Source organism: Bufo bufo, chromosome 10 (assembly GCF_905171765.1).
Source record: "Bufo bufo chromosome 10, aBufBuf1.1, whole genome shotgun sequence".
Classification (NCBI taxonomy): Eukaryota; Metazoa; Chordata; class Amphibia; order Anura; family Bufonidae; genus Bufo; species Bufo bufo.
Window position 1 is genome coordinate 1,202,542 of NC_053398.1, and position 27,867 is coordinate 1,230,408.

The 27,867-nt window shown below is 57.0% G+C and overlaps 1 protein-coding gene across 6 annotated transcripts in view; it reads right to left on the reverse strand.

Annotated features, from left to right (window-relative positions):
- Positions 1-27,867, reverse strand: part of SBF2 (SET binding factor 2) — a 293,682-nt gene that overhangs the window by 99,281 nt on the left and 166,534 nt on the right. For all 6 annotated transcript variants that reach the window (XM_040410355.1, XM_040410354.1, XM_040410353.1 and 3 more), the window contains one exon: positions 25,039-25,188. In XM_040410355.1, the coding sequence (XP_040266289.1) occupies positions 25,039-25,188 (150 nt within the window). The remainder of the gene's footprint in view (positions 1-25,038; positions 25,189-27,867) is intronic.

Consider the following 27,867-nt stretch of genomic DNA (forward strand, 5'->3'; position numbering starts at 1 on the left):
GGGTGATGGTCGGCTCTATGCTGGGGGGGCGGGGTCATCACATTCTATAGTGGAGGACTGGGCGATGCCGATCAGATGGGGGTGGTAGTACAGGAGCATGGGTGATGGTCGGCTCTATGCTGGGGGCGCGGGGTCATCACATTCTATAGTGGAGGACTGGGCGATGCCGATCAGATGGGGGTGGTAGTACAGGACCATGGGTGATGGTCGGCTCTATGCTGGGGGCGCGGGGTCATCACATTCTATAGTGGAGGACTGGGCGATGCCGATCAGATGGGGGTGGTAGTACAGGAGCATGGGTGATGGTCGGCTCTATGCTGGGGGTCGGGGTCATCACATTCTATAGTGGAGGACTGGGCGATGCCGATCAGATGGGGGTGGTAGTACAGGAGCATGAGAGATGGTCGGCTCTATGCTGGGGGTCGGGGTCATCACATTCTATAGTGGAGGACTGGGCGATGCCGATCAGATGGGGGTGGTAGTACAGGAGCATGGGTGATGGTCGGCTCTATGCTGGGGGCGCGGGGTCATCACATTCTATAGTGGAGGACTGGGCGATGCCGATCAGATGGGGGTGGTAGTACAGGAGCATGGGTGATGGTCGGCTCTATGCTGGGGGCGCGGGGTCATCACATTCTATAGTGGAGGACTGGGCGATGCCGATCAGATGGGGGTGGTAGTACAGGAGCATGGGTGATGGTCGGCTCTATGCTGGGGGCGCGGGGTCATCACATTCTATAGTGGAGGACTGGGCGATGCCGATCAGATGGGGGTGGTAGTACAGGACCATGGGTGATGGTCGGCTCTATGCTGGGGGCGCGGGGTCATCACATTCTATAGTGGAGGACTGGGCGATGCCGATCAGATGGGGGTGGTAGTACAGGAGCATGAGAGATGGTCGGCTCTATGCTGGGGGTCGGGGTCATCACATTCTATAGTGGAGGACTGGGCGATGCCGATCAGATGGGGGTGGTAGTACAGGAGCATGGGTGATGGTCGGCTCTATGCTGGGGGCGCGGGGTCATCACATTCTATAGTGGAGGACTGGGCGATGCAGATCAGATGGGGGTGGTAGTAGAGGAGCATGGGTGATGGTCGGCTCTATGCTGGGGGCGCGGGGTCATCACATTCTATAGTGGAGGACTGGGCGATGCCGATCAGATGGGGGTGGTAGTACAGGACCACGGGTGATGGTCGGCTCTATGCTGGGGGCGCGGGGTCATCACATTCTATAGTGGAGGACTGGGCGATGCCGATCAGATGGGGGTGGTAGTACAGGAGCATGGGTGATGGTCGGCTCTATGCTGGGGGCGCGGGGTCATCACATTCTATAGTGGAGGACTGGGCGATGCCGATCAGATGGGGGTGGTAGTACAGGAGCATGGGTGATGGTCGGCTCTATGCTGGGGGCGCGGGGTCATCACATTCTATAGTGGAGGACTGGGCGATGCCGATCAGATGGGGGTGGTAGTACAGGAGCATGGGTGATGGTCGGCTCTATGCTGGGGGCGCGGGGTCATCACATTCTATAGTGGAGGACTGGGCGATGCCGATCAGATGGGGGTGGTAGTACAGGACCATGGGTGATGGTCGGCTCTATGCTGGGGGCGCGGGGTCATCACATTCTATAGTGGAGGACTGGGCGATGCCGATCAGATGGGGGTGGTAGTACAGGAGCATGGGTGATGGTCGGCTCTATGCTGGGGGCGCGGGGGCATCACATTCTATAGTGGAGGACTGGGCGATGCCGATCAGATGGGGGTGGTAGTACAGGAGCATGGGTGATGGTCGGCTCTATGCTGGGGGCGCGGGGTCATCACATTCTATAGTGGAGGACTGGGCGATGCAGATCAGATGGGGGTGGTAGTACAGGACCATGGGTGATGGTCGGCTCTATGCTGGGGGTCGGGGTCATCACATTCTATAGTGGAGGACTGGGCGATGCCGATCAGATGGGGGTGGTAGTACAGGAGCATGGGTGATGGTCGGCTCTATGCTGGGGGCGCGGGGTCATCACATTCTATAGTGGAGGACTGGGCGATGCCGATCAGATGGGGGTGGTAGTACAGGACCATGGGTGATGGTCGGCTCTATGCTGGGGGCGCGGGGTCATCACATTCTATAGTGGAGGACTGGGCGATGCCGATCAGATGGGGGTGGTAGTACAGGACCATTGGTGATGGTCGGCTCTATGCTGGGGGCGCGGGGTCATCACATTCTATAGTGGAGGACTGGGCGATGCCGATCAGATGGGGGTGGTAGTACAGGACCATGGGTGATGGTCGGCTCTATGCTGGGGGCGCGGGGTCATCACATTCTATAGTGGAGGACTGGGCGATGCCGATCAGATGGGGGTGGTAGTACAGGAGCATGGGTGATGGTCGGCTCTATGCTGGGGGCGCGGAGTCATCACATTCTATAGTGGAGGACTGGGCGATGCCGATCAGATGGGGGTGGTAGTACAGGACCATGGGTGATGGTCGGCTCTATGCTGGGGGTCGGGGTCATCACATTCTATAGTGGAGGACTGGGCGATGCCGATCAGATGGGGGTGGTAGTACAGGACCATGGGTGATGGTCGGCTCTATGCTGGGGGCGCGGGGTCATAACATTCTATAGTGGAGGACTGGGCGATGCCGATCAGATGGGGGTGGTAGTACAGGAGCATGGGTGATGGTCGGCTCTATGCTGGGGGCGCGGGGTCATCACATTCTATAGTGGAGGACTGGGCGATGCCGATCAGATGGGGGTGGTAGTACAGGAGCATGGGTGATGGTCGGCTCTATGCTGGGGGCGCGGAGTCATCACATTCTATAGTGGAGGACTGGGCGATGCCGATCAGATGGGGGTGGTAGTACAGGAGCATGGGTGATGGTCGGCTCTATGCTGGGGGCGCGGGGTCATCACATTCTATAGTGGAGGACTGGGCGATGCCGATCAGATGGGGGTGGTAGTACAGGACCATGGGTGATGGTCGGCTCTATGCTGGGGGCGCGGGGTCATCACATTCTATAGTGGAGGACGGGGCGATGACGATCAGATGGGGGTGGTAGTACAGGACCATGGGTGATGGTCGGCTCTATGCTGGGGGCGCGGGGTCATCACATTCTATAGTGGAGGACTGGGCGATGCCGATCAGATGGGGGTGGTAGTACAGGACCATGGGTGATGGTCGGCTCTATGCTGGGGGTCGGGGTCATCACATTCTATAGTGGAGGACTGGGCGATGCCGATCAGATGGGGGTGGTAGTACAGGAGCATGGGTGATGGTCGGCTCTATGCTGGGGGCGCGGAGTCATCACATTCTATAGTGGAGGACTGGGCGATGCAGATCAGATGGGGGTGGTAGTACAGGACCATGGGTGATGGTCGGCTCTATGCTGGGGGCGCGGGGTCATCACATTCTATAGTGGAGGACTGGGCGATGCAGATCAGATGGGGGTGGTAGTACAGGACCATGGGTGATGGTCGGCTCTATGCTGGGGGCGCGGGGTCATCACATTCTATAGTGGAGGACTGGGCGATGCAGATCAGATGGGGGTGGTAGTACAGGAGCATGGGTGATGGTCGGCTCTATGCTGGGGGTCGGGGTCATCACATTCTATAGTGGAGGACTGGGCGATGCCGATCAGATGGGGGTGGTAGTACAGGAGCATGGGTGATGGTCGGCTCTATGCTGGGGGTCGGGGTCATCACATTCTATAGTGGAGGACTGGGCGATGCCGATCAGATGGGGGTGGTAGTACAGGACCATGGGTGATGGTCGGCTCTATGCTGGGGGCGCGGGGTCATCACATTCTATAGTGGAGGACTGGGCGATGCCGATCAGATGGGGGTGGTAGTACAGGACCATGGGTGATGGTCGGCTCTATGCTGGGGGCGCGGAGTCATCACATTCTATAGTGGAGGACTGGGCGATGCCGATCAGATGGGGGTGGTAGTACAGGACCATGGGTGATGGTCGGCTCTATGCTGGGGGCGCGGGGTCATCACATTCTATAGTGGAGGACTGGGCGATGCCGATCAGATGGGGGTGGTAGTACAGGACCATGGGTGATGGTCGGCTCTATGCTGGGGGCGCGGGGTCATCACATTCTATAGTGGAGGACTGGGCGATGCCGATCAGATGGGGGTGGTAGTACAGTACCATGGGTGATGGTCGGCTCTATGCTGGGGGCGCGGGGTCATCACATTCTATAGTGGAGGACTGGGCGATGCCGATCAGATGGGGGTGGTAGTACAGGAGCATGGGTGATGGTCGGCTCTATGCTGGGGGTCGGGGTCATCACATTCTATAGTGGAGGACTGGGCGATGCAGATCAGATGGGGGTGGTAGTACAGGAGCATGGGTGATGGTCGGCTCTATGCTGGGGGCGCGGGGTCATCACATTCTATAGTGGAGGACTGGGCGATGCCGATCAGATGGGGGTGGTAGTACAGGACCATGGGTGATGGTCGGCTCTATGCTGGGGGCGCGGGGTCATCACATTCTATAGTGGAGGACTGGGCGATGCCGATCAGATGGGGGTGGTAGTACAGGAGCATGGGTGATGGTCGGCTCTATGCTGGGGGCGCGGAGTCATCACATTCTATAGTGGAGGACTGGGCGATGCCGATCAGATGGGGGTGGTAGTACAGGAGCATGGGTGATGGTCGGCTCTATGCTGGGGGCGCGGGGTCATCACATTCTATAGTGGAGGACTGGGCGATGCCGATCAGATGGGGGTGGTAGTACAGGACCATGGGTGATGGTCGGCTCTATGCTGGGGGCGCGGGGTCATCACATTCTATAGTGGAGGACTGGGCGATGCCGATCAGATGGGGGTGGTAGTACAGGAGCATGGGTGATGGTCGGCTCTATGCTGGGGGCGCGGAGTCATCACATTCTATAGTGGAGGACTGGGCGATGCAGATCAATGGGGGTGGTAGTACAGGAGCATGGGTGATGGTCGGCTCTATGCTGGGGGCGCGGGGTCATCACATTCTATAGTGGAGGACTGGGCGATGCCGATCAGATGGGGGTGGTAGTACAGGAGCATGGGTGATGGTCGGCTCTATGCTGGGGGCGCGGGGTCATCACATTCTATAGTGGAGGACTGGGCGATGCCAATCAGATGGGGGTGGTAGTACAGGAGCATGGGTGATGGTCGGCTCTATGCTGGGGGCGCGGGGTCATCACATTCTATAGTGGAGGACTGGGCGATGCAGATCAGATGGGGGTGGTAGTACAGGAGCATGGGTGATGGTCGGCTCTATGCTGGGGGTCGGGGTCATCACATTCTATAGTGGAGGACTGGGCGATGCCGATCAGATGGGGGTGGTAGTACAGGACCATGGGTGATGGTCGGCTCTATGCTGGGGGCGCGGGGTCATCACATTCTATAGTGGAGGACTGGGCGATGCAGATCAGATGGGGGTGGTAGTACAGGACCATGGGTGATGGTCGGCTCTATGCTGGGGGCGCGGGGTCATCACATTCTATAGTGGAGGACTGGGCGATGCAGATCAGATGGGGGTGGTAGTACAGGACCATGGGTGATGGTCGGCTCTATGCTGGGGGCGCGGGGTCATCACATTCTATAGTGGAGGACTGGGCGATGCAGATCAGATGGGGGTGGTAGTACAGGAGCATGGGTGATGGTCGGCTCTATGCTGGGGGCGCGGGGTCATCACATTCTATAGTGGAGGACTGGGCGATGCCGATCAGATGGGGGTGGTAGTACAGGAGCATGGGTGATGGTCGGCTCTATGCTGGGGGCGCGGGGTCATCACATTCTATAGTGGAGGACTGGGCGATGCCGATCAGATGGGGGTGGTAGTACAGGACCATGGGTGATGGTCGGCTCTATGCTGGGGGCGCGGGGTCATCACATTCTATAGTGGAGGACTGGGCGATGCCGATCAGATGGGGGTGGTAGTACAGGACCATGGGTGATGGTCGGCTCTATGCTGGGGGTCGGGGTCATCACATTCTATAGTGGAGGACTGGGCGATGCAGATCAGATGGGGGTGGTAGTACAGGAGCATGGGTGATGGTCGGCTCTATGCTGGGGGCGCGGGGTCATCACATTCTATAGTGGAGGACTGGGCGATGCCGATCAGATGGGGGTGGTAGTACAGGAGCATGGGTGATGGTCGGCTCTATGCTGGGGGCGCGGGGTCATCACATTCTATAGTGGAGGACTGGGCGATGCCGATCAGATGGGGGTGGTAGTACAGGACCACGGGTGATGGTCGGCTCTATGCTGGGGGCGCGGGGTCATCACATTCTATAGTGGAGGACTGGGCGATGCCGATCAGATGGGGGTGGTAGTACAGGAGCATGGGTGATGGTCGGCTCTATGCTGGGGGCGCGGGGTCATCACATTCTATAGTGGAGGACTGGGCGATGCCGATCAGATGGGGGTGGTAGTACAGGAGCATGGGTGATGGTCGGCTCTATGCTGGGGGCGCGGGGTCATCACATTCTATAGTGGAGGACTGGGCGATGCCGATCAGATGGGGGTGGTAGTACAGGAGCATGGGGGATGGTCGGCTCTATGCTGGGGGGGCGGGGTCATCACATTCTATAGTGGAGGACTGGGCGATGCCGATCAGATGGGGGTGGTAGTACAGGACCATGGGTGATGGTCGGCTCTATGCTGGGGGCGCGGGGTCATCACATTCTATAGTGGAGGACTGGGCGATGCCGATCAGATGGGGGTGGTAGTACAGGAGCATGGGTGATGGTCGGCTCTATGCTGGGGGTCGGGGTCATCACATTCTATAGTGGAGGACTGGGCGATGCAGATCAGATGGGGGTGGTAGTACAGGAGCATGGGTGATGGTCGGCTCTATGCTGGGGGCGCGGGGTCATCACATTCTATAGTGGAGGACTGGGCGATGCCGATCAGATGGGGGTGGTAGTACAGGACCATGGGTGATGGTCGGCTCTATGCTGGGGGCGCGGGGTCATCACATTCTATAGTGGAGGACTGGGCGATGCCGATCAGATGGGGGTGGTAGTACAGGAGCATGGGTGATGGTCGGCTCTATGCTGGGGGCGCGGGGTCATCACATTCTATAGTGGAGGACTGGGCGATGCAGATCAATGGGGGTGGTAGTACAGGAGCATGGGTGATGGTCGGCTCTATGCTGGGGGCGCGGGGTCATCACATTCTATAGTGGAGGACTGGGCGATGCAGATCAGATGGGGGTGGTAGTACAGGACCATGGGTGATGGTCGGCTCTATGCTGGGGGCGCGGGGTCATCACATTCTATAGTGGAGGACTGGGCGATGCCGATCAGATGGGGGTGGTAGTACAGGAGCATGGGTGATGGTCGGCTCTATGCTGGGGGCGCGGAGTCATCACATTCTATAGTGGAGGACTGGGCGATGCAGATCAATGGGGGTGGTAGTACAGGAGCATGGGTGATGGTCGGCTCTATGCTGGGGGCGCGGGGTCATCACATTCTATAGTGGAGGACTGGGCGATGCCGATCAGATGGGGGTGGTAGTACAGGACCATGGGTGATGGTCGGCTCTATGCTGGGGGCGCGGGGTCATCACATTCTATAGTGGAGGACTGGGCGATGCCGATCAGATGGGGGTGGTAGTACAGGACCATGGGTGATGGTCGGCTCTATGCTGGGGGCGCGGGGTCATCACATTCTATAGTGGAGGACTGGGCGATGCCAATCAGATGGGGGTGGTAGTACAGGAGCATGGGTGATGGTCGGCTCTATACTGGGGGCGCGGGGTCATCACATTCTATAGTGGAGGACTGGGCGATGCCGATCAGATGGGGGTGGTAGTACAGGACCATGGGTGATGGTCGGCTCTATGCTGGGGGCGCGGGGTCATCACATTCTATAGTGGAGGACTGGGCGATGCCGATCAGATGGGGGTGGTAGTACAGGAGCATGGGTGATGGTCGGCTCTATGCTGGGGGCGCGGGGTCATCACATTCTATAGTGGAGGACTGGGCGATGCCGATCAGATGGGGGTGGTAGTACAGGACCATGGGTGATGGTCGGCTCTATGCTGGGGGCGCGGGGTCATCACATTCTATAGTGGAGGACTGGGCGATGCAGATCAGATGGGGGTGGTAGTACAGGACCATGGGTGATGGTCGGCTCTATGCTGGGGGCGCGGGGTCATCACATTCTATAGTGGAGGACTGGGCGATGTCAATCAGATGGGGGTGGTAGTACAGGAGCATGGGTGATGGTCGGCTCTATGCTGGGGGCGCGGGGTCATCACATTCTATAGTGGAGGACTGGGCGATGCAGATCAGATGGGGGTGGTAGTACAGGAGCATGGGTGATGGTCGGCTCTATGCTGGGGGCGCGGGGTCATCACATTCTATAGTGGAGGACTGGGCGATGCAGATCAGATGGGGGTGGTAGTACAGGAGCATGGGTGATGGTCGGCTCTATGCTGGGGGCGCGGGGTCATCACATTCTATAGTGGAGGACTGGGCGATGCCGATCAGATGGGGGTGGTAGTACAGGACCATGGGTGATGGTCGGCTCTATGCTGGGGGTCGGGGTCATCACATTCTATAGTGGAGGACTGGGCGATGCAGATCAGATGGGGGTGGTAGTACAGGAGCATGGGTGATGGTCGGCTCTATGCTGGGGGCGCGGAGTCATCACATTCTATAGTGGAGGACTGGGCGATGCCGATCAGATGGGGGTGGTAGTACAGGAGCATGGGTGATGGTCGGCTCTATGCTGGGGGCGCGGGGTCATCACATTCTATAGTGGAGGACTGGGCGATGCAGATCAGATGGGGGTGGTAGTACAGGACCATGGGTGATGGTCGGCTCTATGCTGGGGGCGCGGGGTCATCACATTCTATAGTGGAGGACTGGGCGATGCCGATCAGATGGGGGTGGTAGTACAGGAGCATGGGTGATGGTCGGCTCTATGCTGGGGGCGCGGGGTCATCACATTCTATAGTGGAGGACTGGGCGATGCAGATCAGATGGGGGTGGTAGTACAGGAGCATGGGTGATGGTCGGCTCTATGCTGGGGGCGCGGGGGTCATCACATTCTATAGTGGAGGACTGGGCGATGCAGATCAGATGGGGGTGGTAGTACAGGAGCATGGGTGATGGTCGGCTCTATGCTGGGGGCGCGGGGTCATCACATTCTATAGTGGAGGACTGGGCGATGCCGATCAGATGGGGGTGGTAGTACAGGAGCATGGGTGATGGTCGGCTCTATACTGGGGGCGCGGAGTCATCACATTCTATAGTGGAGGACTGGGCGATGCCGATCAGATGGGGGTGGTAGTACAGGACCATGGGTGATGGTCGGCTCTATGCTGGGGGCGCGGGGTCATCACATTCTATAGTGGAGGACTGGGCGATGCCGATCAGATGGGGGTGGTAGTACAGGAGCATGGGTGATGGTCGGCTCTATGCTGGGGGCGCGGGGTCATCACATTCTATAGTGGAGGACTGGGCGATGACGATCAGATGGGGGTGGTAGTACAGGAGCATGGGTGATGGTCGGCTCTATGCTGGGGGCGCGGGGTCATCACATTCTATAGTGGAGGACTGGGCGATGCCGATCAGATGGGGGTGGTAGTACAGGACCATGGGTGATGGTCGGCTCTATGCTGGGGGGGCGGGGTCATCACATTCTATAGTGGAGGACTGGGCGATGCCGATCAGATGGGGGTGGTAGTACAGGAGCATGGGTGATGGTCGGCTCTATGCTGGGGGCGCGGGGTCATCACATTCTATAGTGGAGGACTGGGCGATGCCGATCAGATGGGGGTGGTAGTACAGGACCATGGGTGATGGTCGGCTCTATGCTGGGGGCCCGGGGTCATCACATTCTATAGTGGAGGACTGGGCGATGCAGATCAGATGGGGGTGGTAGTACAGGACCATGGGTGATGGTCGGCTCTATGCTGGGGGCGCGGGGTCATCACATTCTATAGTGGAGGACTGGGCGATGCAGATCAGATGGGGGTGGTAGTACAGGAGCATGGGTGATGGTCGGCTCTATGCTGGGGGCGCGGGGTCATCACATTCTATAGTGGAGGACTGGGCGCTGCAGATCAGATGGGGGTGGTAGTACAGGAGCATGGGTGATGGTCGGCTCTATGCTGGGGGCGCGGGGTCATCACATTCTATAGTGGAGGACTGGGCGATGCCGATCAGATGGGGGTGGTAGTACAGGACCATGGGTGATGGTCGGCTCTATGCTGGGGGCGCGGGGTCATCACATTCTATAGTGGAGGACTGGGCGATGCAGATCAGATGGGGGTGGTAGTACAGGAGCATGGGTGATGGTCGGCTCTATGCTGGGGGCGCGGGGTCATCACATTCTATAGTGGAGGACTGGGCGATGCAGATCAGATGGGGGTGGTAGTACAGGACCATGGGTGATGGTCGGCTCTATGCTGGGGGCGCGGGGTCATCACATTCTATAGTGGAGGACTGGGCGATGCCGATCAGATGGGGGTGGTAGTACAGGAGCATGGGTGATGGTCGGCTCTATGCTGGGGGCGCGGGGGTCATCACATTCTATAGTGGAGGACTGGGCGATGCCGATCAGATGGGGGTGGTAGTACAGGACCATGGGTGATGGTCGGCTCTATGCTGGGGGCGCGGGGTCATCACATTCTATAGTGGAGGACTGGGCGATGCCGATCAGATGGGGGTGGTAGTACAGGAGCATGGGTGATGGTCGGCTCTATGCTGGGGGCGCGGGGTCATCACATTCTATAGTGGAGGACTGGGCGATGCAGATCAGATGGGGGTGGTAGTACAGGAGCATGGGTGATGGTCGGCTCTATGCTGGGGGCGCGGGGTCATCACATTCTATAGTGGAGGACTGGGCGATGCAGATCAGATGGGGGTGGTAGTACAGGAGCATGGGTGATGGTCGGCTCTATGCTGGGGGCGCGGGGTCATCACATTCTATAGTGGAGGACTGGGCGATGCCGATCAGATGGGGGTGGTAGTAGTGGTAGTACAGGAGCAAGGGGTTATGGTCGGCTCTATGCTGGGGCGCGGGGTCATCACATTCTATAGTGGAGGACTGGGCGATGCAGATCAGATGGGGGGTGGTAGTACAGGACCATGGGTGATGGTCGGCTCTATGCTGGGGGCGCGGGGTCATCACATTCTATAGTGGAGGACTGGGCGATGCAGATCAGATGGGGGTGGTAGTACAGGAGCATGGGTGATGGTCGGCTCTATGCTGGGGGCGCAGGGTCATCACATTCTATAGTGGAGGACTGGGCGATGCCGATCAGATGGGGGTGGTAGTACAGGACCATGGGTGATGGTCGGCTCTATGCTGGGGGCGCGGGGTCATCACATTCTATAGTGGAGGACTGGGCGATGCCGATCAGATGGGGGTGGTAGTACAGGAGCATGGGTGATGGTCGGCTCTATGCTGGGGGCGCGGGGTCATCACATTCTATAGTGGAGGACTGGGCGATGCCGATCAGATGGGGGTGGTAGTACAGGAGCATGGGTGATGGTCGGCTCTATGCTGGGGGCGCGGGGTCATCACATTCTATAGTGGAGGACTGGGCGATGCAGATCAGATGGGGGTGGTAGTACAGGAGCATGGGTGATGGTCGGCTCTATGCTGGGGGCGCGGGGTCATCACATTCTATAGTGGAGGACTGGGCGATGCCGTTCAGATGGGGGTGGTAGTACAGGACCATGGGTGATGGTCGGCTCTATGCTGGGGGCGCGGGGTCATCACATTCTATAGTGGAGGACTGGGCGATGCAGATCAGATGGGGGTGGTAGTACAGGACCATGGGTGATGGTCGGCTCTATGCTGGGGGCGCGGGGTCATCACATTCTATAGTGGAGGACTGGGCGATGCCAATCAGATGGGGGTGGTAGTACAGGAGCATGGGTGATGGTTGGCTCTATGCTGGGGGCGCGGGGTCATCACATTCTATAGTGGAGGACTGGGCGATGCCGATCAGATGGGGGTGGTAGTACAGGACCATGGGTGATGGTCGGCTCTATGCTGGGGGCGCGGGGTCATCACATTCTATAGTGGAGGACTGGGCGATGCAGATCAGATGGGGGTGGTAGTACAGGACCATGGGTGATGGTCGGCTCTATGCTGGGGGCGCGGGGTCATCACATTCTATAGTGGAGGACTGGGCGATGCAGATCAGATGGGGGTGGTAGTACAGGACCATGGGTGATGGTCGGCTCTATGCTGGGGGCGCGGGGTCATCACATTCTATAGTGGAGGACTGGGCGATGCCAATCAGATGGGGGTGGTAGTACAGGAGCATGGGTGATGGTCGGCTCTATGCTGGGGGCGCGGGGTCATCACATTCTATAGTGGAGGACTGGGCGATGCAGATCAGATGGGGGTGGTAGTACAGGAGCATGGGTGATGGTCGGCTCTATGCTGGGGGCGCGGGGGTCATCACATTCTATAGTGGAGGACTGGGCGATGCAGATCAGATGGGGGTGGTAGTACAGGACCATGGGTGATGGTCGGCTCTATGCTGGGGGCGCGGGGTCATCACATTCTATAGTGGAGGACTGGGCGATGCCGATCAGATGGGGGTGGTAGTACAGGAGCATGGGTGATGGTCGGCTCTATGCTGGGGGCGCGGGGTCATCACATTCTATAGTGGAGGACTGGGCGATGCCGATCAGATGGGGGTGGTAGTACAGGACCATGGGTGATGGTCGGCTCTATGCTGGGGGTCGGGGTCATCACATTCTATAGTGGAGGACTGGGCGATGCCGATCAGATGGGGGTGGTAGTACAGGAGCATGGGTGATGGTCGGCTCTATGCTGGGGGCGCGGGGTCATCACATTCTATAGTGGAGGACTGGGCGATGCAGATCAGATGGGGGTGGTAGTACAGGACCATGGGTGATGGTCGGCTCTATGCTGGGGGCGCGGGGTCATCACATTCTATAGTGGAGGACTGGGCGATGCAGATCAGATGGGGGTGGTAGTACAGGACCATGGGTGATGGTCGGCTCTATGCTGGGGGCGCGGGGTCATTACATTCTATAGTGGAGGACTGGGCGATGCCGATCAGATGGGGGTGGTAGTACAGGAGCATGGGTGATGGTCGGCTCTATGCTGGGGGCGCGGGGTCATCACATTCTATAGTGGAGGACTGGGCGATGCAGATCAGATGGGGGTGGTAGTACAGGAGCATGGGTGATGGTCGGCTCTATGCTGGGGGCGTGGGGTCATCACATTCTATAGTGGAGGACTGGGCGATGCAGATCAGATGGGGGTGGTAGTACAGGACCATGGGTGATGGTCGGCTCTATGCTGGGGGTCGGGGTCATCACATTCTATAGTGGAGGACTGGGCGATGCCGATCAGATGGGGGTGGTAGTACAGGAGCATGGGTGATGGTCGGCTCTATGCTGGGGGCGCGGGGTCATCACATTCTATAGTGGAGGACTGGGCGATGCAGATCAGATGGGGGTGGTAGTACAGGAGCATGGGTGATGGTCGGCTCTATGCTGGGGGCGCGGGGTCATCACATTCTATAGTGGAGGACTGGGCGATGCCGATCAGATGGGGGTGGTAGTACAGGACCATGGGTGATGGTCGGCTCTATGCTGGGGGCGCGGGGTCATCACATTCTATAGTGGAGGACTGGGCGATGCAGATCAGATGGGGGTGGTAGTACAGGACCATGGGTGATGGTCGGCTCTATGCTCGCATGCTGGGGGTCGGGGTCATCACATTCTATAGTGGAGGACTGGGCGATGCCGATCAGATGGGGGTGGTAGTACAGGACCATGGGTGATGGTCGGCTCTATGCTGGGGGCGCGGGGTCATCACATTCTATAGTGGAGGACTGGGCGATGCCGATCAGATGGGGGTGGTAGTACAGGACCATGGGTGATGGTCGGCTCTATGCTGGGGGCGCGGGGTCATCACATTCTATAGTGGAGGACTGGGCGATGCAGATCAGATGGGGGTGGTAGTACAGGAGCATGGGTGGTGGTCGGCTCTATGCTGGGGGCGCGGGGTCATCACATTCTATAGTGGAGGACTGGGCGATGCAGATCAGATGGGGGTGGTAGTACAGGAGCATGGGTGATGGTCGGCTCTATGCTGGGGGCGCGGGGTCATCACATTCTATAGTGGAGGACTGGGCGATGCCGATCAGATGGGGGTGGTAGTACAGGACCATGGGTGATGGTCGGCTCTATGCTGGGGGTCGGGGTCATCACATTCTATAGTGGAGGACTGGGCGATGCCGATCAGATGGGGGTGGTAGTACAGGAGCATGGGTGATGGTCGGCTCTATGCTGGGGGCGCGGGGTCATCACATTCTATAGTGGAGGACTGGGCGATGCCGATCAGATGGGGGTGGTAGTACAGGAGCATGGGTGATGGTCGGCTCTATGCTGGGGGTCGGGGTCATCACATTCTATAGTGGAGGACTGGGCGATGCCGATCAGATGGGGGTGGTAGTACAGGAGCATGGGTGATGGTCGGCTCTATGCTGGGGGCGCGGGGTCATCACATTCTATAGTGGAGGACTGGGCGATGCCGATCAGATGGGGGTGGTAGTACAGGAGCATGGGTGATGGTCGGCTCTATGCTGGGGGCGCGGGGTCATCACATTCTATAGTGGAGGACTGGGCGATGCAGATCAGATGGGGGTGGTAGTACAGGACCATGGGTGATGGTCGGCTCTATGCTGGGGGCGCGGGGTCATCACATTCTATAGTGGAGGACTGGGCGATGCCGATCAGATGGGGGTGGTAGTACAGGAGCATGGGTGATGGTCGGCTCTATGCTGGGGGTCGGGGTCATCACATTCTATAGTGGAGGACTGGGCGATGCCGATCAGATGGGGGTGGTAGTACAGGAGCATGGGTGATGGTCGGCTCTATGCTGGGGGGGCGGGGTCATCACATTCTATAGTGGAGGACTGGGCGATGCCGATCAGATGGGGGTGGTAGTACAGGACCATGGGTGATGGTCGGCTCTATGCTGGGGGCGCGGGGTCATCACATTCTATAGTGGAGGACTGGGCGATGCCGATCAGATGGGGGTGGTAGTACAGGAGCATGGGTGATGGTCGGCTCTATGCTGGGGGTCGGGGTCATCACATTCTATAGTGGAGGACTGGGCGATGCAGATCAGATGGGGGTGGTAGTACAGGACCATGGGTGATGGTCGGCTCTATGCTGGGGGCGCGGGGTCATCACATTCTATAGTGGAGGACTGGGCGATGCCGATCAGATGGGGGTGGTAGTACAGGAGCATGGGTGGTGGTCGGCTCTATGCTGGGGGCGCGGGGTCATCACATTCTATAGTGGAGGACTGGGCGATGCAGATCAGATGGGGGTGGTAGTACAGGAGCATGGGTGATGGTCGGCTCTATGCTGGGGGCGCGGGGTCATCACATTCTATAGTGGAGGACTGGGCGATGCCGATCAGATGGGGGTGGTAGTACAGGACCATGGGTGATGGTCGGCTCTATGCTGGGGGCGCGGGGTCATCACATTCTATAGTGGAGGACTGGGCGATGCCGATCAGATGGGGGTGGTAGTACAGGACCATGGGTGATGGTCGGCTCTATGCTGGGGGTCGGGGTCATCACATTCTATAGTGGAGGACTGGGCGATGCCGATCAGATGGGGGTGGTAGTACAGGAGCATGGGTGATGGTCGGCTCTATGCTGGGGGCGCGGGGTCATCACATTCTATAGTGGAGGACTGGGCGATGCCGATCAGATGGGGGTGGTAGTACAGGAGCATGGGTGATGGTCGGCTCTATGCTGGGGGCGCGGGGTCATCACATTCTATAGTGGAGGACTGGGCGATGCCGATCAGATGGGGGTGGTAGTACAGGAGCATGGGTGATGGTCGGCTCTATGCTGGGGGCGCAGGGTCATCACATTCTATAGTGGAGGACTGGGCGATGCCGATCAGATGGGGGTGGTAGTACAGGACCATGGGTGATGGTCGGCTCTATGCTGGGGGCGCGGGGTCATCACATTCTATAGTGGAGGACTGGGCGATGCCGATCAGATGGGGCTGGTAGTACAGGAGCATGGGTGATGGTCGGCTCTATGCTGGGGGTCGGGGTCATCACATTCTATAGTGGAGGACTGGGCGATGCCGATCAGATGGGGGTGGTAGTACAGGACCATGGGTGATGGTCGGCTCTATGCTGGGGGCGCGGGGTCATCACATTCTATAGTGGAGGACTGGGCGATGCCGATCAGATGGGGGTGGTAGTACAGGAGCATGGGTGATGGTCGGCTCTATGCTGGGGGCGCGGGGTCATCACATTCTATAGTGGAGGACTGGGCGATGCCAATCAGATGGGGGTGGTAGTACAGGAGCATGGGTGATGGTCGGCTCTATGCTGGGGGCGCGGGGTCATCACATTCTATAGTGGAGGACTGGGCGATGCCGATCAGATGGGGGTGGTAGTACAGGAGCATGGGTGATGGTCGGCTCTATGCTGGGGGCGCGGGGTCATCACATTCTATAGTGGAGGACTGGGCGATGCAGATCAGATGGGGGTGGTAGTACAGGAGCATGGGTGATGGTCGGCTCTATGCTGGGGGCGCGGGGTCATCACATTCTATAGTGGAGGACTGGGCGATGCCGATCAGATGGGGGTGGTAGTACAGGACCATGGGTGATGGTCGGCTCTATGCTGGGGGCCCGGGGTCATCACATTCTATAGTGGAGGACTGGGCGATGCCGATCAGATGGGGGTGGTAGTACAGGACCATGGGTGATGGTCGGCTCTATGCTGGGGGTCGGGGTCATCACATTCTATAGTGGAGGACTGGGCGATGCCGATCAGATGGGGGTGGTAGTACAGGAGCATGGGTGATGGTCGGCTCTATGCTGGGGGCGCGGGGTCATCACATTCTATAGTGGAGGACTGGGCGATGCCGATCAGATGGGGGTGGTAGTACAGGAGCATGGGTGATGGTCGGCTCTATGCTGGGGGCGCGGGGTCATCACATTCTATAGTGGAGGAGTGGGCGATGCCGATCAGATGGGGGTGGTAGTACAGGAGCATGGGTGATGGTCGGCTCTATGCTGGGGGCGCGGGGTCATCACATTCTATAGTGGAGGACTGGGCGATGCCGATCAGATGGGGGTGGTAGTACAGGAGCATGGGTGATGGTCGGCTCTATGCTGGGGGCGCAGGGTCATCACATTCTATAGTGGAGGACTGGGCGATGCCGATCAGATGGGGGTGGTAGTACAGGACCATGGGTGATGGTCGGCTCTATGCTGGGGGCGCGGGGTCATCACATTCTATAGTGGAGGACTGGGCGATGCCGATCAGATGGGGGTGGTAGTACAGGAGCATGGGTGATGGTCGGCTCTATGCTGGGGGTCGGGGTCATCACATTCTATAGTGGAGGACTGGGCGATGCCGATCAGATGGGGGTGGTAGTACAGGACCATGGGTGATGGTCGGCTCTATGCTGGGGGCGCGGAGTCATCACATTCTATAGTGGAGGACTGGGCGATGCCGATCAGATGGGGGTGGTAGTACAGGAGCATGGGTGATGGTCGGCTCTATGCTGGGGGCGCGGGGTCATCACATTCTATAGTGGAGGACTGGGCGATGCCAATCAGATGGGGGTGGTAGTACAGGAGCATGGGTGATGGTCGGCTCTATGCTGGGGGCGCGGGGTCATCACATTCTATAGTGGAGGACTGGGCGATGCCGATCAGATGGGGGTGGTAGTACAGGACCATGGGTGATGGTCGGCTCTATGCTGGGGGCGCGGGGTCATCACATTCTATAGTGGAGGACTGGGCGATGACGATCAGATGGGGGTGGTAGTACAGGACCATGGGTGATGGTCGGCTCTATGCTGGGGGTCGGGGTCATCACATTCTATAGTGGAGGACTGGGCGATGCAGATCAGATGGGGGTGGTAGTACAGGACCATGGGTGATGCAGATCAGATGGGGGTGGTAGTACAGGACCATGGGTGATGGTCGGCTCTATGCTGGGGGCGCGGGGTCATCACATTCTATAGTGGAGGACTGGGCGATGCCGATCAGATGGGGGTGGTAGTACAGGAGCATGGGTGATGGTCGGCTCTATGCTGGGGGTCGGGGTCATCACATTCTATAGTGGAGGACTGGGCGATGCCGATCAGATGGGGGTGGTAGTACAGGAGCATGGGTGATGGTCGGCTCTATGCTGGGGGCGCGGGGTCATCACATTCTATAGTGGAGGACTGGGCGATGCCGATCAGATGGGGGTGGTAGTACAGGACCATGGGTGATGGTCGGCTCTATGCTGGGGGCGCGGGGTCATCACATTCTATAGTGGAGGACTGGGCGATGCAGATCAGATGGGGGTGGTAGTACAGGACCATGGGTGATGGTCGGCTCTATGCTGGGGGTCGGGGTCATCACATTCTATAGTGGAGGACTGGGCGATGACGATCAGATGGGGGTGGTAGTACAGGACCATGGGTGATGGTCGGCTCTATGCTGGGGGTCGGGGTCATCACATTCTATAGTGGAGGACTGGGCGATGCAGATCAGATGGGGGTGGTAGTACAGGAGCATGGGTGATGGTCGGCTCTATGCTGGGGGCGCGGGGTCATCACATTCTATAGTGGAGGACTGGGCGATGCCGATCAGATGGGGGTGGTAGTACAGGAGCATGGGTGATGGTCGGCTTTATGCTGGGGGCGCGGGGTCATCACATTCTATAGTGGAGGACTGGGCGATGCAGATCAGATGGGGGTGGTAGTACAGGAGCATGGGTGATGGTCGGCTCTATGCTGGGGGTCGGGGTCATCACATTCTATAGTGGAGGACTGGGCGATGCCGATCAGATGGGGGTGGTAGTACAGGACCATGGGTGATGGTCGGCTCTATGCTGGGGGCGCGGGGTCATCACATTCTATAGTGGAGGACTGGGCGATGCCGATCAGATGGGGGTGGTAGTACAGGACCATGGGTGATGGTCGGCTCTATGCTGGGGGTCGGGGTCATCACATTCTATAGTGGAGGACTGGGCGATGCCGATCAGATGGGGGTGGTAGTACAGGACCATGGGTGATGGTCGGCTCTATGCTGGGGGGGCGGGGTCATCACATTCTATAGTGGAGGACTGGGCGATGCCGATCAGATGGGGGTGGTAGTACAGGAGCATGGGTGATGGTCGGCTCTATGCTGGGGGCGCAGGGTCATCACATTCTATAGTGGAGGACTGGGCGATGCCGATCAGATGGGGGTGGTAGTACAGGACCATGGGTGATGGTCGGCTCTATGCTGGGGGCGCGGGGTCATCACATTCTATAGTGGAGGACTGGGCGATGCCGATCAGATGGGGGTGGTAGTACAGGAGCATGGGTGATGGTCGGCTCTATGCTGGGGGTCGGGGTCATCACATTCTATAGTGGAGGACTGGGCGATGCCGATCAGATGGGGGTGGTAGTACAGGACCATGGGTGATGGTCGGCTCTATGCTGGGGACGCGGGGTCATCACATTCTATAGTGGAGGACTGGGCGATGCCGATCAGATGGGGGTGGTAGTACAGGAGCATGGGTGATGGTCGGCTCTATGCTGGGGGCGCGGGGTCATCACATTCTATAGTGGAGGACTGGGCGATGCCAATCAGATGGGGGTGGTAGTACAGGAGCATGGGTGATGGTCGGCTCTATGCTGGGGGCGCGGGGTCATCACATTCTATAGTGGAGGACTGGGCGATGCAGATCAGATGGGGGTGGTAGTACAGGACCATGGGTGATGGTCGGCTCTATGCTGGGGGCGCGGGGTCATCACATTCTATAGTGGAGGACTGGGCGATGCCGATCAGATGGGGGTGGTAGTACAGGACCATGGGTGATGGTCGGCTCTATGCTGGGGGTCGGGGTCATCACATTCTATAGTGGAGGACTGGGCGATGCAGATCAGATGGGGGTGGTAGTACAGGACCATGGGTGATGCAGATCAGATGGGGGTGGTAGTACAGGACCATGGGTGATGGTCGGCTCTATGCTGGGGGCGCGGGGTCATCACATTCTATAGTGGAGGACTGGGCGATGCCGATCAGATGGGGGTGGTAGTACAGGAGCATGGGTGATGGTCGGCTCTATGCTGGGGGCGCGGGGTCATCACATTCTATAGTGGAGGACTGGGCGATGCCAATCAGATGGGGGTGGTAGTACAGGAGCATGGGTGATGGTCGGCTCTATGCTGGGGGCGCGGGGTCATCACATTCTATAGTGGAGGACTGGGCGATGCAGATCAGATGGGGGTGGTAGTACAGGACCATGGGTGATGGTCGGCTCTATGCTGGGGGCGCGGGGTCATCACATTCTATAGTGGAGGACTGGGCGATGCCGATCAGATGGGGGTGGTAGTACAGGAGCATGGGTGATGGTCGGCTCTATGCTGGGGGTCGGGGTCATCACATTCTATAGTGGAGGACTGGGCGATGCAGATCAGATGGGGGTGGTAGTACAGGACCATGGGTGATGGTCGGCTCTATGCTGGGGGCGCGGGGTCATCACATTCTATAGTGGAGGACTGGGCGATGCCGATCAGATGGGGGTGGTAGTACAGGACCATGGGTGATGGTCGGCTCTATGCTCGCATGCTGGGGGTCGGGGTCCCCTGTGTCCTCCGCTCACACACATTCATGGCCATCAGATGTCGGACTTCAATTCCTCCCATTTCCAGGATCTCTGCTTGTTGTTAGTGAACGGTAAAATACTTATTCACATCCAAAATCTTTAGAGGGAGAATTCTTCTCACTGCTGAGGGTTTGCTACTATTGTATCCAGTCTAACCAATCCTCTGTGAGCGCAACACATCAGCTGCACAAACCTCCTTCCAGTTTGTTACAATGTATCAGTGCAAGAGACAGACTCCGATACATTGTCAACAGACCGTTGTGAGGAGGACAGTGCTGATGGCCTAGGCCTGCTCACAAGTAGGTGGGTTTGTTACAATGTATCAGAACGTCTGTGCACCACAATCTCTCCCCTGTCCAGCACTCTACACACTGACACATTGTTACAAACCCCTCACCTGTGTAAGGATGGTTCATAGGCTCAAGGCCAGTTCACATTCCCTGACTGAAACTGCAAATAATTAAGAGGAAAATTATAAATGACAGAACATCAATGAACTTTTATTTAAGACTGGAGCCCGGCCCTTTAATGTGGCTCCTCTGCGTACTATTGGGGGCCATTCCCCGGGACAGAGTACCAGCAGCGGATCCGATACTTCACCTGTGATCCTTGTGACCACCGTGGTCTCCTCTGGGAGGGGCAGCCCCTACTAGAAGCCTCGGATCTGTAGCCCCCCTATAAATGATGCCTCCCGGATCAGAACCCCACGGGGAGAGCGGACTCTGCGCAGGACGCCCCCACTTACACACAAGTGCACAAATCAGCAACGGCCTCATAGAATACACCCTAATCTGGGGAATTGCTAGTTAGGTCACATCCATCACCTGCTTAATGCACTGCACCAAGCAGGACTCTAAACGCAGCTCTGGTTGTGACTGGAGCACAAGGCATGAGATAGATGTAAACTGATGAGGAAATCATCATCTTAATCTGCAGTTCATTTTATGAGGGGATTATCTGCCCTCCTGGGGGGATTCTACCACTGATCAGATCGCCGCTTATCTCCGGGACGCTGCAGCAGAGATGTCGCATCTCCCAGTAAACACATCCCAGATGGTTAATATCACCAGTAACGTTCCCAGCACTGAATAAAAATGCACGGAATGAAAAGTCCCCCCAATCCTGGACGGGGGTCAATAAATAGTCATAAATCAAGGGGTAATTAAGGGGCTGATCAAACGGGGGGGGGGGGTGATGACCGCACTAAGGACGTCTTCCCAAGAAAACCACAGAGCAGCACTGACAACAGTGAGGAGACAGGTCCCACAGAGGTTGTCAGCCTTTCTGTGTCTCTGCAAGTCTCAAGATCTCTGCTAGCTGTTAGCACTAAAAACATTTGAAAACCAGTCCTTACTACTGCTGCTCACACACAGCTCCGGGTCTCGTTACAGTGTGTCCGGCACACAGCTCCTGGTCTCGTTACAGTGTGTCCGGCACACAGCTCCGGGTCTCGTTACAGTGTGTCCGGCACACAGCTCCTGGATCGTTACAGTGTGTCCGGCACACAGCTCCGGGTCTCGTTACAGTGTGTCCGGCACACAGCTCCTGGACTCGTTACAGTGTGTCCGGCACACAGCTCCTGGACTCGTTACAGTGTGTCCGGCACACAGCTCCTGGTCTCGTTACAGTGTGTCCGGCACACAGCTCCTGGTCTCGTTACAGTGTGTCCGGCACACAGCTCCTGGTCTCGTTACAGTGTGTCCGGCACACAGCTCCTGGTCTCGTTACAGTGTGTCCGGCACACAGCTCCGGGTCTCGTTACAGTGTGTCCGGCACACAGCTCCTGGATCGTTACAGTGTGTCCGGCACACAGCTCCTGGACTCGTTACAGTGTGTCCGGCACACAGCTCCTGGACTCGTTACAGTGTGTCCGGCACACAGCTCCTGGTCTCGTTACAGTGTGTCCGGCACACAGCTCCTGGACTCGTTACAGTGTGTCCGGCACACAGCTCCTGGACTCGTTACAGTGTGTCCGGCACACAGCTCCTGGTCTCGTTACAGTGTGTCCGGCACACAGCTCCTGGTCTCGTTACAGTGTGTCCGGCACACAGCTCCGGGTCTCGTTACAGTGTGTCCGGCACACAGCTCCTGGTCTCGTTACAGTGTGTCCGGCACACAGCTCCTGGACTCGTTACAGTGTGTCCGGCACACAGCTCCTGGACTCGTTACAGTGTGTCCGGCACACAGCTCCTGGACTCGTTACAGTGTGTCCGGCACACAGCTCCGGGTCTCGTTACAGTGTGTCCGGCACACAGCTCCTGGACTCGTTACAGTGTGTCCGGCACACAGCTCCTGGACTCGTTACAGTGTGTCCGGCACACAGCTCCTGGACTCGTTACAGTGTGTCCGGCACACAGCTCCTGGACTCGTTACAGTGTGTCCGGCACACAGCTCCGGGTCTCGTTACAGTGTGTCCGGCACACAGCTCCGGGTCTCGTTACAGTGTGTCCGGCACACAGCTCCGGGTCTCGTTACAGTGTGTCCGGCACACAGCTCCGGGTCTCGTTACAGTGTGTCCGGCACACAGCTCCGGGTCTCGTTACAGTGTGTCCGGCACACAGCTCCGGGTCTCGTTACAGTGTGTCCGGCACACAGCTCCGGGTCTCGTTACAGTGTGTCCGGCACACAGCTCCTGGTCTCGTTACAGTGTGTCCGGCACACAGCTCCGGGTCTCGTTACAGTGTGTCCGGCACACAGCTCCGGGTCTCGTTACAGTGTGTCCGGCACACAGCTCCTGGACTCGTTACAGTGTGTCGGGCACACAGCTCCTGGTCTCGTTACAGTGTGTCCGGCACACAGCTCCGGGTCTCGTTACAGTGTGTCCGGCACACAGCTCCGGGTCTCGTTACAGTGTGTCCGGCACACAGCTCCGGGTCTCGTTACAGTGTGTCCGGCACACAGCTCCTGGACTCGTTACAGTGTGTCGGGCACACAGCTCCTGGTCTCGTTACAGTGTGTCCGGCACACAGCTCCGGGTCTCGTTACAGTGTGTCCGGCACACAGCTCCTGGTCTCGTTACAGTGTGTCCGGCACACAGCTCCTGGACTCGTTACAGTGTGTCCGGCACACAGCTCCGGGTCTCGTTACAGTGTGTCCGGCACACAGCTCCTGGTCTCGTTACAGTGTGTCCGGCACACAGCTCCTGGTCTCGTTACAGTGTGTCCGGCACACAGCTCCTGGTCTCGTTACAGTGTGTCCGGCACACAGCTCCTGGACTCGTTACAGTGTGTCGGGCACACAGCTCCTGGTCTCGTTACAGTGTGTCCGGCACACAGCTCCGGGTCTCGTTACAGTGTGTCCGGCACACAGCTCCTGGACTCGTTACAGTGTGTCCGGCACACAGCTCCTGGACTCGTTACAGTGTGTCCGGCACACAGCTCCGGGTCTCGTTACAGTGTGTCCGGCACACAGCTCCGGGTCTCGTTACAGTGTGTCCGGCACACAGCTCCTGGACTCGTTACAGTGTGTCGGGCACACAGCTCCTGGTCTCGTTACAGTGTGTCCGGCACACAGCTGATACACTGTAACAAATCCTCAGGTGTGCGATACAGATTTTGTTTATGCTCCTTCACCCTACAAAGTTAACTAGAATGTTTCCTCTTACTGACACAACAAGCAGCAAAACAAAAAAATAAGAAACTAACACAAAGTTGTAGAATTTAGTGGGGTTTGAAAGAAGGACTTACGACGGGAGAACTGTTGAGAGAAGTGCTGCATTCAGTGGGGCGGGTGATCGGAGGTGACGGTGCTGGTTTCAGTGGGGCGGGTGATCGGAGGTGACGGTGCTGCGTTCAGTGGGGCGGGTGATCGGAGGTGATGGAGCTGCGTTCAGTGGGGCGGGTGATCGGAGGTGATGGAGCTGCGTTCAGTGGGGCGGGTGATCGGAGGTGATGGAGCTGCGTTCAGTGGGGCGGGTGATCGGAGGTGATGGAGCTGCGTTCAGTGGGGCGGGTGATCGGAGGTGACGGTGCAGCGTTCAGTGGGGCGGGTGATCGGAGGTGACGGTGCAGCGTTCAGTGGGGCGGGTGATCGGAGATGATGTTGCTGCATTCAGTGGGGCGGGTGATCGGAGGTGATGGAGCTGCGTTCAGTGGGGCGGGTGATTGAAGGTGATGGAGCTGCGCTCAGTGGGGCGGGTGATCGAAGGTGATGGAGCTGCATTCAGTGGGGCGGGTGATCGGAGGTGACGGTGCTGCTTTCAGTGAGGCGGGTGATCGGAGGTGACGGTGCTGCTTTCAGTGAGGCTGGTGATCGGAGGTGACGGTGCTGCTTTCAGTCAGGCTGGTGATCGAAGGTGATGGAGCTGCATTCAGTGGGGCGGATGATCGGAGGTGATGGTGCTGCATTCAGTGGGGCGGGTGATCATAGGGGATGGTGCTGTGTTCAGTGGGGTGGGTGATCGGCGCCGCCATTACCTGTAGTGTGCAGTTCATCATTCGGATGATGTAATCGAACTGCTGATGGTTGAGGATGGTTCTGTTCTCCTTCACGTGGTGGCCGAGCTCCTCCGCCAGACACTGTCTCGCAGCTTTCCCCTTCAGAGCGCGGAGTGCGGCCGGCAGCGTCTGCAGAGACAGAAGGGATGAGGCCCCAATTACTGCAAGTAATGAACAGAGAACAAACGCACTGCAAGAAGCTGATCCAACTGTGAGCACACCACCTTATCGTGTTCACTCCAATCACATCCAGAGCTGCGTCCAGGAATCGGCTGTGAGAAGCACAAAGCATTGTGGGAGCTGATTACAAGCTGTCAGGTTGGAACGTGAAGTGTTCCAAGGGAAATCAATATATGCAGGTTTGGATGTGACTAGAGTATAAGACAAAATTAAAGTCAAGGGGGGAGATTTATCAAAACTGGGGTAAAGGAAAAATGGCTTAGTCGCCCCTAGCAACCAATCAGATTCCACCTCTTATTTTCCAAATAAGCTCTGAAAAATGAAAGGAGGTTGCTATGGGCAACTAAGTCGTCGTTTTCCCCTTTACACCAGTTCTGATAAATCTCCTCCAAGGTCTCTACAAAGAAAGTTATAGATTTGAAAAGTTTCTTCGCCGACGTAGACAAAAATGTGAATGGTTGTCGGGTGGAGTCGCCCTTTAAGTTCAGTTATGAATTTGACTAGTCTCATCCAGGCAGGGTATGCTGGGATTTGTAGTGATCCTGCACCCAAGTCAGTTTCCTAAAAACAAGACGTGATTCTGTGAAGTCAATTGTAAAACTGATGCATGAGATACGAGACGGTCGGCCACAGAGATGACACGTTCCAGCCGGACACGTACCGGAACGTTTAACACTCCTACAGTCTACAATTATACAGCACGAGCTGCGGAGGAATGTCCCCCCTGCACCGGCCGCCACCCAGCTTTCCTACAACCTGATCCACCAATTGAGCAGTGCGTTCCCTGCTCACCTAAAGGCTGCTATACAATACCATAAAATAATAGTGAGTGCAGCTCTGGAGTATAATACAGGATGTAACTCAGGATCAGTACAGGATAAGTAATGTATGTACACAGTGACTGCACCAGCAGAATAGTGAGTGCAGCTCTGGAGGATAATACAGGATGTAACTCAGGATCAGTACAGGATAAGTAATGTATGTACACAGTGACTGCACCAGCAGAATAGTGAGTGCAGCTCTGGAGTATAATACAGGATGTAACTCAGGATCAGTACAGGATAAGTAATGTATGTACACAGTGACTGCACCAGCAGAATAGTGAGTGCAGCTCTGGAGTATAATACAGGATGTAACTCAGGATCAGTACAGGATAAGTAATGTATGTACACAGTGACTGCACCAGCAGAATAGTGAGTGCAGCTCTGGAGTATAATACAGGATGTAACTCAGGATCAGTACAGGATAAGTAATGTATGTACACAGTGACTGCACCAGCAGAATAGTGAGTACAGCTCTGGAGTATAATACAGGATGTAACTCAGGATCAGTACAGGATACGTAATGTATGTACACAGTGACTGCACCAGCAGAATAGTGAGTGCAGCTCTGGAGTATAATACAGGATGTAACTCAGGATCAGTACAGGATAAGTAATGTATGTACACACTGACTGCACCAGCAGAATAGTTAGTGCAGCTCTGGAGTATAATACAGGATGTAACTCAGGATCAGTACAGGATACGTAATGTATGTACACAGTGACTGCACCAGCAGAATAGTGAGTGCAGCTCTGGAGTATAATACAGGATGTAACTCAGGATCAGTACAGGATAAGTAATGTATGTACACACTGACTGCACCAGCAGAATAGTGAGTGCAGCTCTGGAGTATAATACAGGATGTAACTCAGGATCAGTACAGGATAAGTAATGTATGTACACAGTGACTGCACCAGCAGAATAGTGAGTGCAGCTCTGGAGTATAGTACAGGATGTAACTCAGGATCAGTACAGGATAAGTAATGTATGTACACACTGACTGCACCAGCAGAATAGTGAGTGCAGCTCTGGAGTATAATACAGGATGTAACTCAGGATCAGTACAGGATAAGTAATGTATGTACACAGTGACTGCACCAGCAGAATAGTGAGTACAGCTCTGGAGTATAATACAGGATGTAACTCAGGATCAGTACAGGATAAGTGATGTATGTACACAGTGACTGCACCAGCAGAATAGTGAGTGCAGCTCTGGAGTATAGTACAGGATGTAACTCAGGATCAGTACAGGATAAGTGATGTATGTATACAGTGACTGCACCAGCAGAATAGTGAGTGCAGCTCTGGAGTATAATACAGGATGTAACTCAGGATCAGTACAGGATAAGTAATGTATGTTCACAGTGACTGCACCAGCAGAATAGTGAGTGCAGCTCTGGAGTATAATACAGGATGTAACTCAGGATCAGTACAGGATAAGTAATGTATGTACACAGTGACTGCACCAGCAGAATAGTGAGTGCAGCTCTGGAGTATAATACAGGATGTAACTCAGGATCAGTACAGGATAAGTAATGTATGTACACAGTGACTGCACCAGCAGAATAGTGAGTGCAGCTCTGGAGTATAATACAGGATGTAACTCAGGATCAGTACAGGATAAGTAATGTATGTACACAGTGACTGCACCAGCAGAATAGTGAGTGCAGCTCTGGAGTATAATACAGGATGTAACTCAGGATCAGTACAGGATAAGTAATGTATGTACACAGTGACTGCACCAGCAGAATAGTGAGTGCAGCTCTGGAGTATAATACAGGATGTAACTCAGGATCAGTACAGGATA